The sequence below is a fragment of the Spinacia oleracea genome, chromosome 4 (genome assembly GCF_020520425.1).
Source record: "Spinacia oleracea cultivar Varoflay chromosome 4, BTI_SOV_V1, whole genome shotgun sequence".
NCBI classification, from domain to species: Eukaryota; Viridiplantae; Streptophyta; class Magnoliopsida; order Caryophyllales; family Amaranthaceae; genus Spinacia; species Spinacia oleracea.
Window position 1 is genome coordinate 38,219,197 of NC_079490.1, and position 15,064 is coordinate 38,234,260.

A 15,064-nucleotide genomic window follows, 5' to 3' on the forward strand; every position below is an offset into this window, starting at 1 on the left:
CCTAGCTTGTTACATGTTTTTGGTTGTAATGACATGTCATAATGTTAATTAGTGGTGACGTGGCGTAATGAGGAGAGGTATACGTGACATGTATACATTCTTAAGAACGCCTTTTAATATATTAGTATAGACTAGTTATACATTTTTTTTAAAACGACGGTCTGACTTGTCAGACCAAACAAACCATGGGTTTTGCGGGTCAAAAACATGGGTATGGGTCAAAATTTCGGATCATATATAACTATATTTTCATCCCATTTTAAAACCCTAATTCATTTTCTCTCTCCTCATAATCTCTCTGGCTCTCTGCCCCTCTCTTTCCTCCGCTGCCTCTCTCTCTCTCCTCCATTTTCGCCGGCCTCCTTTCGTCGGTATTAACGCCACAACGAAGGTGAAGGTGCAGCCGCAAATTTCGTGCTCGGTTGTTCCTCTCCGGCGTGAGATCTGTCTTCGTCTCTTCAATCTCGTCTCCCTCAAACTCTCCGCCTCTCCTCGAATGGCCGCCGCCGTCCGTAACTCGTCGCCACTCTCAAGGTAAAACTTCCATCTCTCTCTCCTTCATTCTCCTTCGTCTCCTCCATCTGAGTTTTAGGTTTTTGATCTTTTTGTTGATTTTACATTTAGGTGCTTCAATTTTTGTTTCGATTTTGTTTTTGTTTAGGGTTTCGCGAAGGATTTGGTAACATCAACAATAGCATTCGACGTGGCCGGAGAAAGGAGACGAAAGAGAAGAGCCACCGACTCAACGACAACCACAGCGACCTTTGTCTAGAGGATACGGAGGCCGCGACGGTGGTTCTAATATGATTCGAACAATATTGTAAATTCTAATATGATTCGAACAGTATTGTAAATTCTAATATGATTCGAACAATTTAGTTCGTTCAAACAATTTACAAGCTCTAATATTATGATTCGATCAGTATTGTAAATTCAAACAATTTAGTTTTATTTATTTTGATAATGATTTAATTGATTTTAGTTTAGAGTTATTTGGTTTTAGTTATACTTTTGGCATGTTTAGTTATAAAATAAAATAGTTTAGTTACATTGTTTGGACGGAAGTCATCTTTGTTAATGGAGATAGATTATAGTAACCTATAACATTGTTTTAGTTAAAAATATTTGCTTTTTAGTTAAGAATAAACTCGATTTAGTTAATTCGTTTTAGTTAATACTCTATTTTTGAAGTTTAGTTAGGATTATCTTGGTTATAGTTAGGATTTTCTTACTTTTAGTTTTGTGTTTACGAGTTTTCATGTTTTGAATTTTATTTATAATTTGAGATGTTTTAGTTATGGTTTTAGAAGTTTTAGATAAATTAATTTTAGCTTTAGTTAAGATCCTTCACTTGGTTGATAAATAATTTGTATTTAGGTGCTAGGCTTGCCACTTGAGAATAACTTTGTTTTAGTTATTTAATTAGTTAAGCATTGAACTAATTAGTTAAGAAATGGAATCAATTAATTAAGCAATGGAATGAATTAGTTAAAGCAATGTAACTAATTAGTTTAGTCTAATATTCAATTAGTTAAACATAAATTCAATTAGTTAAGCCTAAATTCAATTAGTTAAGCCTAAAATTCAATTAGTTAAGTTTTGGAACCAATTAGTTAAGCAATGAAATCAATTAGTTAAGCACTATAACTAATTAGTGAAACGTTGAAATTCAATTAGTTAAGCATTTGAACCAATTAGTTAAGAAATCGAACTAATTAGTTAAGCATTTGGACCAATTAGTTATGCAATGAAATCAATTAGTTAAGCACTGGAATTAATTAGTTAATCAATCGAACTAATTAGTTAAACATTTGAACCAATTGGTTAAGCAATGAAACCAATTAGTTAAGCAATCGAACTAATTAGTTAAGCATCTGAACCAATTAGTTAAGCACTGGAATTAATTAGTTAATCAATCGAACTAATTAGTTAAGCATTTGAACCAATTAGTTAAGCAATGAAACCAATTAGTTAAGCACTGGAATTAATTAGTTAATCAATCGAACTAATTAGTTAAGCATTTGAACCAATTAGTTAAGCAATGAAACCAATTAGTTAAGCACTGGAAATAATTAGTTAAGCAATCGAACTAATTAGTTAAGCATTTGAACCAATTAGTTAAGCAATGAAACCAATTAGTTAAGCACTGGAATTAATTAGTTAATCAATCGAACTAATTAGTTAAGCATTTGAACCAATTAGTTAAGCTATGAAACCAATTAGTTAAGCACTTGAATTAATTAGTTAAGCAATCGAACTAATTAGTTAAGCATTTGAACCAATTAGTTAAGCAATGAAACCAATTAGTTAAGCACTGGAAATAATTAGTTAATCAATCGAACTAATTAGTTAAGCATTTGAACCAATTAGTTAAGCAATGAAACCAATTAGTTAAGCACTGTAATTAATTAGGTAATCAATCGAACTAATTAGTTAAGCATTTGAACCAATTAGTTAAGCAATGAAACCAATTAGTTAAGCACTTGAATTAATTAGTTAAGCAATCGAACTAATTAGTTAAGCAATGAAACCAATTAGTTAAGAAATCGAACTAATTAGTTAAGCGTTTGAACCAATTAGTTAAGCATTTGAACCAATTAGTTAAGCAATGAAACCAATCAGTTAAGCACTTGAATTAATTAGTTAAGAAATGAAACCAATTAGTTATGCTTTTGTTGTATTTAGTTACATCTTGTATGTTTTAGTTATATAAAGGAAGAAAATAGCTAGGCAAATTCGTAGTAGAAAGGAAGAAAATAGCTACTTAAGTTATAATTTTGATTGTGCATCAATCTTTTCCCTTGTAACTAATTCATGTAATCTTTTACTTCGGACAATCTTGAACGATTATTTACTTTGACAATCTTTGAGTATTTACTTTGCCAATCTTAAGCGTGCAATGGTTCTTAACTAAACCAAACTTAATCATAACTAAACCAATTTTAATCAGAAGTTTTAGTTACGATTTTTCGGAGTTTTAGTTATTATTTCAGAAGGTTTAGGTACGTGTTTCTGGGTATTAGTTTACGGATATAAATTAAGAAAGTATTTGTTAAGCCTGAAATTCAATTAGTTAAGCAACGAAACGAAATAGTTAAAGCAATAGAATCAATTAGTTCAATTAGTTAATTAGTGAATTGAACGAATTAGTTAAAAAATGGAACCAATTAGTTAAGCACTAGAATCAATTAGTTAAGACATTTGACTTTAGGTCAATGGAATTAATCCAATTAGTTAAGTCTGAAATCCAATTAGTTAAGCAAATGAACCAATTGGTTAAGCGATAGAATGAATTAGTTAAAGCAATGAAACCAATTAGTTAAGCCTAGAATTCAACTAGTTAAGTCTTGGAACTAATTAGTAAAGCATTGGAACCAATTAGTTAAGCAATGAAATCAATTAGTTAAGCAATGTAACTAATTAGTTAAGCGTTTAAATTCAATTAGTTAAGCATTTGAACAATTAGTTAAGCAATGAAACCAATTAGTTAAGCATTAAAGGACTAACGAGCCATCAAGTAGAGCTGTCACTTGTAGAGCTGGTCACTTTCCTAACTAAAACAAAAAATTCTTAACTAATGAAAATCTAATTTTAACTAAAGTAATTTAATCGTAACTAAACAAAAAAAACTCTTAACTAATACAAATATATTATTAACTAAATATAATAAAAATAAACCAACTAGCTAAGCACTGAATTTAATTAGTTAAGTATTGGAATCAATTAGTTAAGCAATGATACCAATTAGTTAAGCAATTAAACCAATTAGTTAAGAACTGAAACCAACTAGTTAAGCAACGAAACTAATTAGTTAAGCACTGAATTTAATTAGTTAAGTATTGGACTCAATTAGTTAAGCAATGAAACCAATTAGTTAAGCAATGAAACCAATTAGTTAAACAATGGAACCAATTAGTTAAACAATGGAACTCATTAGTTAAGTATTGGACTTATAAGTTAAGAATAATTTTGTATTGAAATCAATTAGTTAAGCAATGAAACCAATTAGTTAAGCAATTAAACCAACTAGCTAAGCACTGAATTTAATTAGTTAAGTATTGAAATCAATTAGTTAAGCAATGAAACCAATTAGTTAAGCAATTAAACCAATTAGTTAAGCACTGAAACCAACTAGTTAAGCAACGAAACTAATTAGTTAAGCACTGAATTTAATTAGTTAAGTATTGGACTCAATTAGTTAAGCAATGGAACCAATTAGTTAAGCAATGGAACTCATTAGTTAATTATTGGACTTATTAATTAAGAATAATTTTGTTTAATAAATTTCGATTTTTAGTTAAGAATAATTTCGTTTAATTTCGTTTTAGTTAAGAATAATTTTGTTTTAGTTACTTGTTTCTTATTTCTAGATTTTTTTGAGTTTAAGGGCATGTTCGGCACCATTGTCAGTTTTCAGTTTTCTGTTTTTTAAAAACAGAAAACTGATTTCAGTTTTGGTTTTCTATTTTCTCAAAACTGTTTCAGTTTTGGTTTTTTATTTTCTCAAAACTGTTTCATTTTAGATTCAAGTTAACTAAAAACTAATACTCTCACGTAATCTAAGCCTCAACTCTTGAAATTATTATTATTATTATTATTATTATTATTATTATTATTATTTTTTTTTTTTTTTTTTTTTTTTTTTTTTTTTTTTTCTATTATTATTATTATTATTATTATTATTATTATTATTATTATTATTATTATTATTATTATTATTATTATTATTATTACTATTATTATTATTACTACTACTACGTTGATACTAATAGTTTATTGCTAAGTCAATTTGTATAATCCTCTAATAATTGATTGCTCCCAAAAAAAATACCAAAAGTTGATGGATAATTAATTCCATAACGTCATAACAAAATGCTAATGACAAAACTACAAAAGTAATACAACCAAAATATTCAAATATGATGTACCCTAGCTTATTCTACTTTCATTGAGAAATTTGTCTTTCCCACAATCGTTTTGCTAAACGATCTCGAAACTCCGCCATTCTACGAAGTTCACTTTGACTAACACTAGGAGTCACTAATTCTTCAGATCCATTGGCTAATCCATCATCTTCAAGTTCAACATTTTCATCTGCATAATGTGTGAACAAGGGATCTCCATCCTTACACATTTTTATGAAATTGTGGACAACGGAACATGATAAAACTATATACGTTTGTCTTTTTAAATCATATGGAGGCATATCTCTGAGAATAGGGAATCTAGCTTTCAAAACCCCAAAACATATTTCAATAACATTACGCAACGAAGAATGTGTATAATTAAATATCTCCTCCGGACCTTGTGGTCTCATTGTTCCCCTGTAGTCACGCAAATGATATCGTTCTCCACGATACGGTGAAAGAAAACCGGGCATATTTGTGTACCCCGAGTCAATTAGATAATATTTTCTCACAGGAGGCATAGGAAACTTAGTCTGTTCAATATTTGTAATTGTTTCCCAAAAAATTCTTGAATCATTTGCCGTACCTTCCCATCCAGCCATCACAAATGTGAATTTCATGTCAAATGAGCAAGCACACATTACGTTCATTGTAGGCTCAACTTTTTTCCCACGATATGGAATCTGTTGATCTTGTGGTACACGTGCTGATACATGAGTTCCATCAATAGCTCCTATGCAATTCTATAGAAAATTGATAAAATGAAAAACTACACACATAATAGTTTTAGATAATATTTAAAAGAAATAAACAATGGGGAAAAAATACCTTGAATATCGGATAATATCTTGGATTTTTTTAATCTCGGGAGGAGTTTCTTCAAATGATGGAGGAATGGTCAAATACTTAGACAAAGAAGAGATGGCATACAAGACCCTCCGGAAATGACGATGAATTGAGTCCAAAGAATGTTGAAATCTATCAGCTACAAATCTTTGTCCCGAATTATGAGAAATAATAAGAAGAAACATTGCAACTTGTTCTTGAATTGATATAAACGTAGAGTCTTTCAACTTATCCATTTTTTTAACTCTTCACACAAGCTTATAAAGATTTGGGGAGTCATTCGAAGCAACTCGAAGCATGTAATTGGATGTCCATTAAGAAGCTCAAGAACATATTGATGACCTGTTAACTTTAAAATCCTTTGCAAGCGGGGTTTATTTTTAAGAAATCCGTTATTTTTCAAGTTAACATAGATTGTCATTAATTGTTGAAAATCCTCTTTATCTGAATCAGATAAAAGTTCTTCATCTGAATCAGATAAAAGTTCTTCATCTGAATCAGATAAAAGTTCTTCAATATCCAAACTCATAGCCATCTACAACTTCAAGTAAAAAATATAAGTATAATCACTACATAAAAGAAAAAAAGATGTAAGTTTCAATCACCATCATTCATATCATATCCAAAATTCTAATACAAAAGAGAGAAAATAAATTCAACAAGACCGCATTATTAAATTGAGTTCAAAAAACATCTAACACAATATCAAATTTGAGTTCTAATAACATCAAACACATACTAAAATAGTTGTAACAAATTTTAAAGAGGACATGCTTAAAGATTAAGAACAAAATCTATTTTCCTATCATCGGGAAATTGAAGGAACATTTTCCTCCACAATGGATCATCATGTATGAGTTTAGTTGCCTTTGCAAATGAAGCTCCATCAATTCCTTCGAGAGCACTTAATGTATCTATGCATTCCATAAGCAAATCATCATCCTCCTTTGATTGTTGTCCACCTCCATTATTACCATTAATCTTTTTCTCAAGAAGTTCAAGCTTTTTCTTAGAATTTTCACTCATTGCAACCAATGCATCTGCCATTGCTGTATTAACTTTCTCCCTTAACTTCTTAGGATTGACACTAGTTTTGACTTTCTTGGATTTTGGACCCTCTTCACATTGCTTTTCTAAATCACCTACTTCTCCATCTGTGTCATTTTCATCCTCACTATCAGAAGGGCTTTTCGTAGAAGGGTGTGAACTAAGACCTGTAGCTGTTGTATCACCAAAAATTGTGCATAGTTTATCAAAATGCTTACATCCTTTCCTTCTAAAAGTTTTGGCAGACTTATGTTTCTGCAACAATGAAAACAAATAAAGGGAATAGGTTGATTAGCGAAAGAATGCCCCCTACACAAAAGTATAAGAATCATAATGAACTTATTGAAATCAAGTACCTCGTATAACTTTTTCCATACAACATCCTCAGCTTTCAGTTGATAAGGCACAGCATTGTACCCAATCCCAGTCTCCTCTTTTAATTTATTAAAGTCCTTCCACCTTTGTCTTAATTGATTATATTTGTTCTTAAGTTGTTCTTGACTATAATCCTTTTTTGACTTCTCTTTTAGATTTTGCTTCACAGTCTTCCAAGCCGACTTAGTAAGGGTGGTTGTTGGTCTATTTCCCTTTTTTACTTCTTCCTCTATCAAGCTTATTAAGTAAGATTCAATATTTTCATTCCACACACCAACTCCTCCAATAGCATCAATCTCAACAACATCATCTTCGCACTTAACCTCATTAGTTGGAATTGACATCTATCAAATGATCACAAATATATGATATAAGAATTTGGCATACATAGAGTAACTAACCGGAACAATAACAAAAAGAAACATCTTGGAATATAACCCTGTACTTACTGACCCTTTTTACTGACCCTTAATTCCTATCAAATTATGAGCTCAAATTATGAGAATCAAATATATGCAGTCAATCGATATCTCACCCGACTGTCACACGACTCTCACACTTTGAAGTTATTATAGCAAGAGCTCATAGCATTAACAAGTACTAACATTCTCAGGAACAATAAGTCAATAACATTAACACAAATTCACAGCATAGCAGCACATTCTGTCTAAATTATGTATTCAGACCTTTTATTTTACTCAAAAACTCGTTTTAGACAATCAACAAAGCAGTCACACAGACCTTTTATTGTACTGTACTTGTTTTAGACACTCAACATAGCATCACACTTACTAATGCCTCACATCCACGTATTAACTTGTATGAATTAATTGCTACCTATTGGTCAAATCAAATAGACAATTTTCAGAACACATACAGTGAAATATGCTCTGTAATATTATACAATCCACAAAAAGTTGTGAATTTGTAACACCAAAATAAAAATAAATAAACCAATTCCATACCCATATTGAACTTGTGAACCCCAGATAATTAGGATTCCCTATCTTCATCTCTAAAACTCAAACTTGTGAAACCCTAATTCAAAAAACTTAATTGAATTTAACCCAAATTATTAACGCTTAATTGAACAAAATTCCTCAAATTTAAACTATAACTTATGACATAATTCAAATGAACACATACAAATCGACAATTGAAAAAAAAAATTAAAGAATAAAGATGGATATATAGACAATTTAGATGACATAAACTCGAATTGTAAATAAAGAATCAGTTCAAATGAACAAAAAAGATGAAACAACAGAGGAAGGGATGATTTCAAGGGGAACAAAAAGTATAAAAGAAAAGGAAAGGAAGAAGAAGCTGAGAAACCTACCTTAAACTTGAGAACCGGATGCACCAAGAATGAAGATGGAGGAGATTGGAGAAGAGAGAGGGAGAGTATGTACTGGGTAGGCGGAACTGCGGAAGTAATTAAAAACGAAACCTTGAAAACCACTTTTAGTGGTTTTAGGTTTTTCGCTTTTATTTTTTCAAAAAGGTTTAAAATTTGTTTTATCCAACGCAAAAACCGAACGAGACTGTTTTGATTTTTTTGATTAAAAAATTAAAAAACAGAAAACGCAAGTGGCGCCGAACGCAGCCTTAGTTAATGGTTTTTGAGTTTTAGTTAAGATTTTCTTAGTTTTAGTTACGATTTTTAATTAGTTAAGCAATGAAACCAATTAGTCAAACAACGTAACCAATTAGTTAAGCAATGAAAACAATTAGTTAAGCAATGTAACAAATTAATCGAACATTAAAACTAATTAGTTAAGCAACGAAACCAATTCGTTAAGAACCAAAACACATTAGTTAAGCTTTATAACTAATTAGTTAAGTACTAGAACTAATTAATTAATTATAACTCCTGTTGTTTGGATTGTTTTAGTGCTAAATCGCTAATTTCCTATCAAAAATTTAAAATAAATATCAAAATGAATGAATCAAATTGGGCTTGGATTGTCGAATGAACAACTCAATTCACCAACAATTACACTTGATAAAACGTACAAAATTGTGAGATTAATTTCTCCTCAAATCCAAACAACAAGCCACAACAACAACAGGAACAAAATTGTGAGATAAATTCCTCCTCAAATCCAAACAACAAGCCACAATAACAACAGGAACAATCCACAACGGCATGAAGAACACAAACGAGATCTGGCGGCACCGAGGAAATCTCTTCGCTGTCGGCTACAAAAATGTCATCGGAAAAGGGAGGAAATCATGGTGGAGGAGCAAAATCTCCTCTCTGTCGCCTACAAAAATGTCATCGGAGCTCACCGTGTTTCATGGCGCATGATCTCTTTGATCTACAGGAGAGTCGCGCATCTTGCAACGGCGGCGAGAAGGTGACCATGACGACGACGTGTCTGGGATTTGGAAGAGAGAGAGAGAGGCGGATAGCTTTGGAGGAGAGAGACGGAGAGAGAAGGAGGAACTGATTTCAGAGAAATCGGGTGAGGCGCGTGAAAAAGGATGCGCGTATGTTTTTTGATGACGTCAGCATCCGTCGTTTTCTGACGCGCCTGTCAGGCGGTCTGACACACAAGTTACTAAACCAGTTATTGCCACCCGGGCGAAGCCCCGGTGATTATACGTAATTTGAGAATTGATCTTGATAAAATTTGACTTAAATAAAAATAAATTACAATAGTTTGAATTTAAATGCTTACATATATAATATGAGATAAATATTGGTGCATAATTTATTTTTATATTTTATTTATGCAAGGGTGATTCAATATAAAATTTGGTTAAATATCTTAGTAAACTAAATTTAAATTAAAAATAGAGTAATAATTTGCTATGTGTAATCCAATTACTCTTTTTTATAGCTCTAAGTAAATGTAAATGAATTGGCCTGCTAAAAAAGGGTAATAATAAATGAACCTGAATGAAAATATAAATGGAAAAAAAAAAATGTAAGTATAGTTTAGTTTCATAAGAAATTATTAAAATGTATATAAGTTAAGTAATGAAATCAATTAGTAAGCACTGGAACTAATTAGTTAAGCACTCGAAGCAATTTGTTAAATAATGAAACTAATTAGTTAAACACTAAAACTAATTAGTTAAGCAATAGAACCAATTAGTTAAGCAATCAATGCGGTCTATCCGGTAAGGCGACATTACACAAAAGTTGCCGTTTTTGTTTTTGGGCGGGGGGTTAAATATAAAGATTTAAATCAAACCACTCAACTATTATTTTCCTAGGTATTTTACGCACGATAAGAGCATCGCCATTGTCAATCTAATTGTCAAATTAGCTTGTCATGCCACCTAACATTTTGAACTACAGTATTTAACTTTCAAGGTTGTTTGTATTCCAATAGCAAGCTAATTTACTAAAGTAGATTGATATTTTAATAAGTCCACCTTTACAAATAACCATTTATTTTTATTTTTATTTTAATTCTTACTTAAATCCCTATTAGACCATTTTTCCCAAGAAAATTAGCTTAGGCAAGCTAATTTATTAAAATCACTTCAATGGTTAAGCTAGTAGCTTGAAACTTTTGGAAATTACAAGCAAGTTCCTACATACAACCGTTGGAGTTGCTCTAAACCGATTAAGTGTGTTATTTTAAAATAATTGTACTACTTGTCTGTATCAACATGGACCATTTATTTGTAACACCATGGAGAAAGACAATTTATTTTCTTGGTGCCTCCATAAACTTTCTAGAGTATTTAATATGATCAAATTATATATGGTTTATTTATGAAATACCTAAAGCCAGTAGGGATGTCAAAATTTGACCCGATCCAACCGATTTCTGACAAAAATCGAAGTGACCAAAAAAAAATTCACACATACAATCCGCATAAGCACAGTGACCTCGTAAACAACATTACCCTATTAATACCTGAACCGATTATACCAGACTCATAACCGACCGATGACCCGATGTGACACTCCTACCTAAAGGTGACGATATATTATAGGTGACTGCCACTCTCTCCTCCCTCCTCTCCCTCTCTCAAACCTTGGGGAAATTTGAAAGGGTTTCCATCAACTTTTATCGATTAAAAGCCTTTTTTTTTTACTAAATTTATTCTTTAATTATTTTTAAAAAGGTTATAATAATGTTTCCTCCTTGTGCGAGAAGTTTTTCTCTCTCGAAAGAAAAGTTTTTTTTTTCTCCTTTTGGGATGAATTTTTCTTAGGTTAGAGGATCTTAGATTTTTGATATACTGATAAGGTGTTTTTCCGTCGTTGAAAAGAAAACCACCCGACCAAACAAAATTTATAAACCACTAACTAACCGGCTATATTGCTATAGCGGCAAGTATAGGGATCGTCCCAAGAGAATGAATATGTTTGACTTTTCAATCTAATGTGTTCAAAAGCTAGTTTGAATCAAAATTGAGTTTTTGAATTAATCTAATGAAAGCAAGAAAAGCAAACAAATAAAGAAATTCTAGAGATTTCGGGAATCGGCAATGGAAATTGAATCAAAGAAAGAACAAGGTCAAAACAATCATGATTATGCAACGACTTAGCACATAGGGGAATAGAATCGAATGACATGCTCGCCACCTCTCGGATGGAGCACGCGAAGCGTCTAATCTATGGAAGAGCTTTCGCCTAATCCTAGACTAAACAACTTGCATATAATAGGAACCACTATTCACTTGCACAAACTAGGCTAACAATGTCTTGCCAAACCTAGCCTACACATTCCAATCAATCCCAATCAAATAGAATTTGTAACTACTACTCAATTAGTCATGGATATCCTATCACCAAATCACATTTAATCACAACATCAATTATGAATTTCCCTAAAATTCCCCAAATTCAATCCCAAGGCTTCAACCCTAACCTCTAGACTAAACTACTCAACTAGCATGATTAACATCAAAATTAAACTAAGATTAATCCTAATCATGAAACTAATTGAATTAATGAAGCTAATTGAATCAACAAAAATCAGAAAATTCAAACGTCCAAAATTGGGGGGAAATTCAAGAAAATTCAAAATATGAAACTAATTCTAGAATTCAAGCCTGAAATCAAAGCATAAACGAAATTAATGAAGCAATTAAAAAATGAAAGAACAAATAAAAAAGAAAAGTAGAATTATACCTTGAATTGTAGAAATTGCATCAAACTTGAAGAACAAAAATGAAGAACAAAGCTCAAAGAAAAGAGAAAAGAAATCTGAAATTTGATGATTGAATTCAACTAAGAATCAAGAATTTGAAGCTAAGAATCCTAATCCTAATATCTAATCTAAGCCCTAAACTAATTCTCTCTCTAGAATTCTAAGCTAATCCTAAAAAATGAAAATTAGAAAATGAAATTACGTTTTTAAACAATGCAGCGATTTTCGTATTTAAAGCTCTCCGCGTAGCCGTGTGTTCGCACAAAAGAAGCCGTGCGTTCGCTGTTAGGTTATGATACATATAATTGAATACAAATCATGCGGAAAAACCATAAATGCCAGGATTCCAAATTAATTGCCACATAACAATTAGCATAATTAGGATGTATACTCTTTGTAGCGTGCCCTCCCTTGCTGCGCCCGAACTGAACATGAACAAGTCTTTAGGACTCCAAGTGTCGTCCCTCCGTAGAAAGTCAACAACACGTCCGGATCCGCCTTAAGATTGACTAACTAGAATCGCCCTTAAGGTACTATTATTTTCGGCAATATGGGCAAAGTATATGACTGAATTTTTGCTCAAAATTCTCACCTTTAGAATACTTAAAACTCGTTATAAATTATGAGCATTGATCTCATATTTATAGGCTATGGAAAAAGTAATCGTATCCTACTAGGATACGAATTAATTAAGTAGAATCTTATTAGAACTCTTATTAATTAATATATCTATTAGGATTAGGAATTTAATCATTAAACGAATCATATACGTTTTAGGTTTCGTACGGAAGCACAAACACTACATGAGCATGACCCGCAAGCGTGCAGGCCATGCCCGCGCACAGCCCACACGGCCGCTCGGCCCACGCGAGCTACAAGCCCACGCGAGCTTCGCAGCCTGCTCGCAGCTACGCTCGCAGCCACGACCTGCTGGGCCTGGCTTTGCGCTGGGCCTGGCGTGGCCATGGCTGTTCGTGTGGCGCGCTGGCTTGCTGGACGCGGGCCTGGCTTCGTGCTGGGCCTTCGTCTAGCAAGCTCATCCGATGCTGATTCGTACGACGCGCTTCCAATTATTTCCCGATTCCAGAATTCGTTTCCGATACGAACAATATTTAACATTTCCGATTCCAGAATTAATTTTCGTTTTGAACAAATATTTAATATTTTCGTTTCCGGAATTATTTTCCGATTTCGATAACATTTCCGATTCTGACAATATTTCCGTTTCCGGCAATATTTCCGATTCCGGCAATATTTCCATTTCCGATAATATTTTCCGATACGTACCATGTTTCCGTTTCCGGCAACATCTACGACTTGGATAATATTTATATTTCCGATACGATCCATATTTCCGTTTCCGGCAATATCATCGTTTCCGGAGTATTCATTTATTTTCCTTTGACGATCTAAGCTCCCACTGAAACCAAGATCCGTCGATTCCGAATATTCATAGATGGAGTATTTAATGCCATTAAATACTTGATCCGTTTACGTACTATTTGTGTGACCCTACGAGTTCAGTCAAGAGTAAGCTGTGGATTAATATCATTAATCCACTTGAACTGAAGCGGCCTCTAGCTAGGCATACAATTCACTTGATCTCACTGAATTATTAACTTGTATAATTAATACCGAACCGCATTTATTAGACTTAACATTAAATGCATACTTGGACCAAGAGCATTATTTCCTTCAGTCTCCCACTTGTCCTTAGGGACAAGTGTGCATTTCCTAATTCCTTTGTCACTCGATGTTTGCTCTTGAACATAAGGTAAGAGTTGTCATCCTTATTATGTCCAGAGGTGTTTCTCGGTTTCAGAGTTCAACTGATCAAATAAACAGATAATCGTAGCCTATGATTCATCTGAGCATGGCCATGCATTTTACAGTTTCTAGCTCTCCGAGTGGCCTTGTACAACTTTCAGCATCTCATCCCGATTTATGGGAGGACAATCTCAATCTTGCGATCTTGAGATTAGACTTCGTTAGATAGGTGATTACCCGAGCGTTGCCTTTATAGCCTCCTTTTACGGTGAGACGGTTTACAACGTCAAAGTAAGCAGTTCTCAAACAAGTAATCTCAAATCACTCAGGTATTGAGGATTAGTGTCTAATAATTTTAATGAAATTTACTTATGACAGATTTTCATCTCTTACAGTAAAGTTTCATAGGTCTGTCCGATACTAGTCTTCTCAAAGTAAGTATCTTTGCAAATGATTACGACATTGCCATGTCCACATAGTTCAAGAAACAGAACTACTAGTCATCTTGCATTCTAGTCGTCTAACGTTTTCTATGCGTCCATCTTTATAGAAAACTCCGACCAGGGACCATTTTCAAATTTTGACATTCAAGTTCACTTGATAGACATTTCTTAGTCACAGGACTTGTAACAGCCCGCTCTCTCGAGCTGTTAATAAAGAACACTTAACCTTTAATGATCACAATTAACCTTTAACACGCAGCGAAAAAATAATAACCTTAATCTTAAACTCGATCCTGGACCTGTGGGTTATGGGCCCACAAAAACAACCTTAAATAACTTGAATAAATAATCCTTAAAATTAAATAAATATAAACCTTTAATTCACATTCAAACTTACAAACAATTTAGAAACTATTTCACACATGAATACAACCTTAGTTTATAACACACAATTTACAAACCCTTAAATACAACCAAGCTTCATTTGACTTCCACCTGAGCTTCAACACAACCTACTTACAAAGAGAAGACAGAGAAAAACAAAAATTCCAAAATGAGT

General features: G+C 32.6%; 2 protein-coding genes across 2 annotated transcripts; both read right to left on the bottom strand.

Moving 5' to 3' along the window:
- Positions 1-4,945: 4,945 nt before the first annotated feature.
- On the bottom strand, positions 4,946-6,288 carry LOC130471472 (protein ALP1-like). The gene is made up of 2 exons (XM_056841633.1): positions 6,163-6,288; positions 4,946-5,650 (listed from the first exon to the last, which is right to left on the bottom strand). The coding sequence occupies exons 1-2, from the start codon at positions 6,286-6,288 to the stop codon at positions 4,946-4,948; spliced, it is 831 nt and encodes a 276-aa protein (XP_056697611.1).
- A 239-nt stretch (positions 6,289-6,527) lies between these two features.
- LOC130471473 (L10-interacting MYB domain-containing protein-like) lies at positions 6,528-8,612 on the bottom strand. Its single transcript, XM_056841634.1, has 3 exons — positions 8,515-8,612; positions 7,157-7,519; positions 6,528-7,055 (listed from the first exon to the last, which is right to left on the bottom strand). Exons 2-3 carry the CDS (start codon positions 7,517-7,519, stop codon positions 6,528-6,530), a joined length of 891 nt encoding a protein of 296 aa, XP_056697612.1. The 5' UTR covers positions 8,515-8,612.
- Between the last annotated feature and the right edge of the window lie 6,452 nt (positions 8,613-15,064).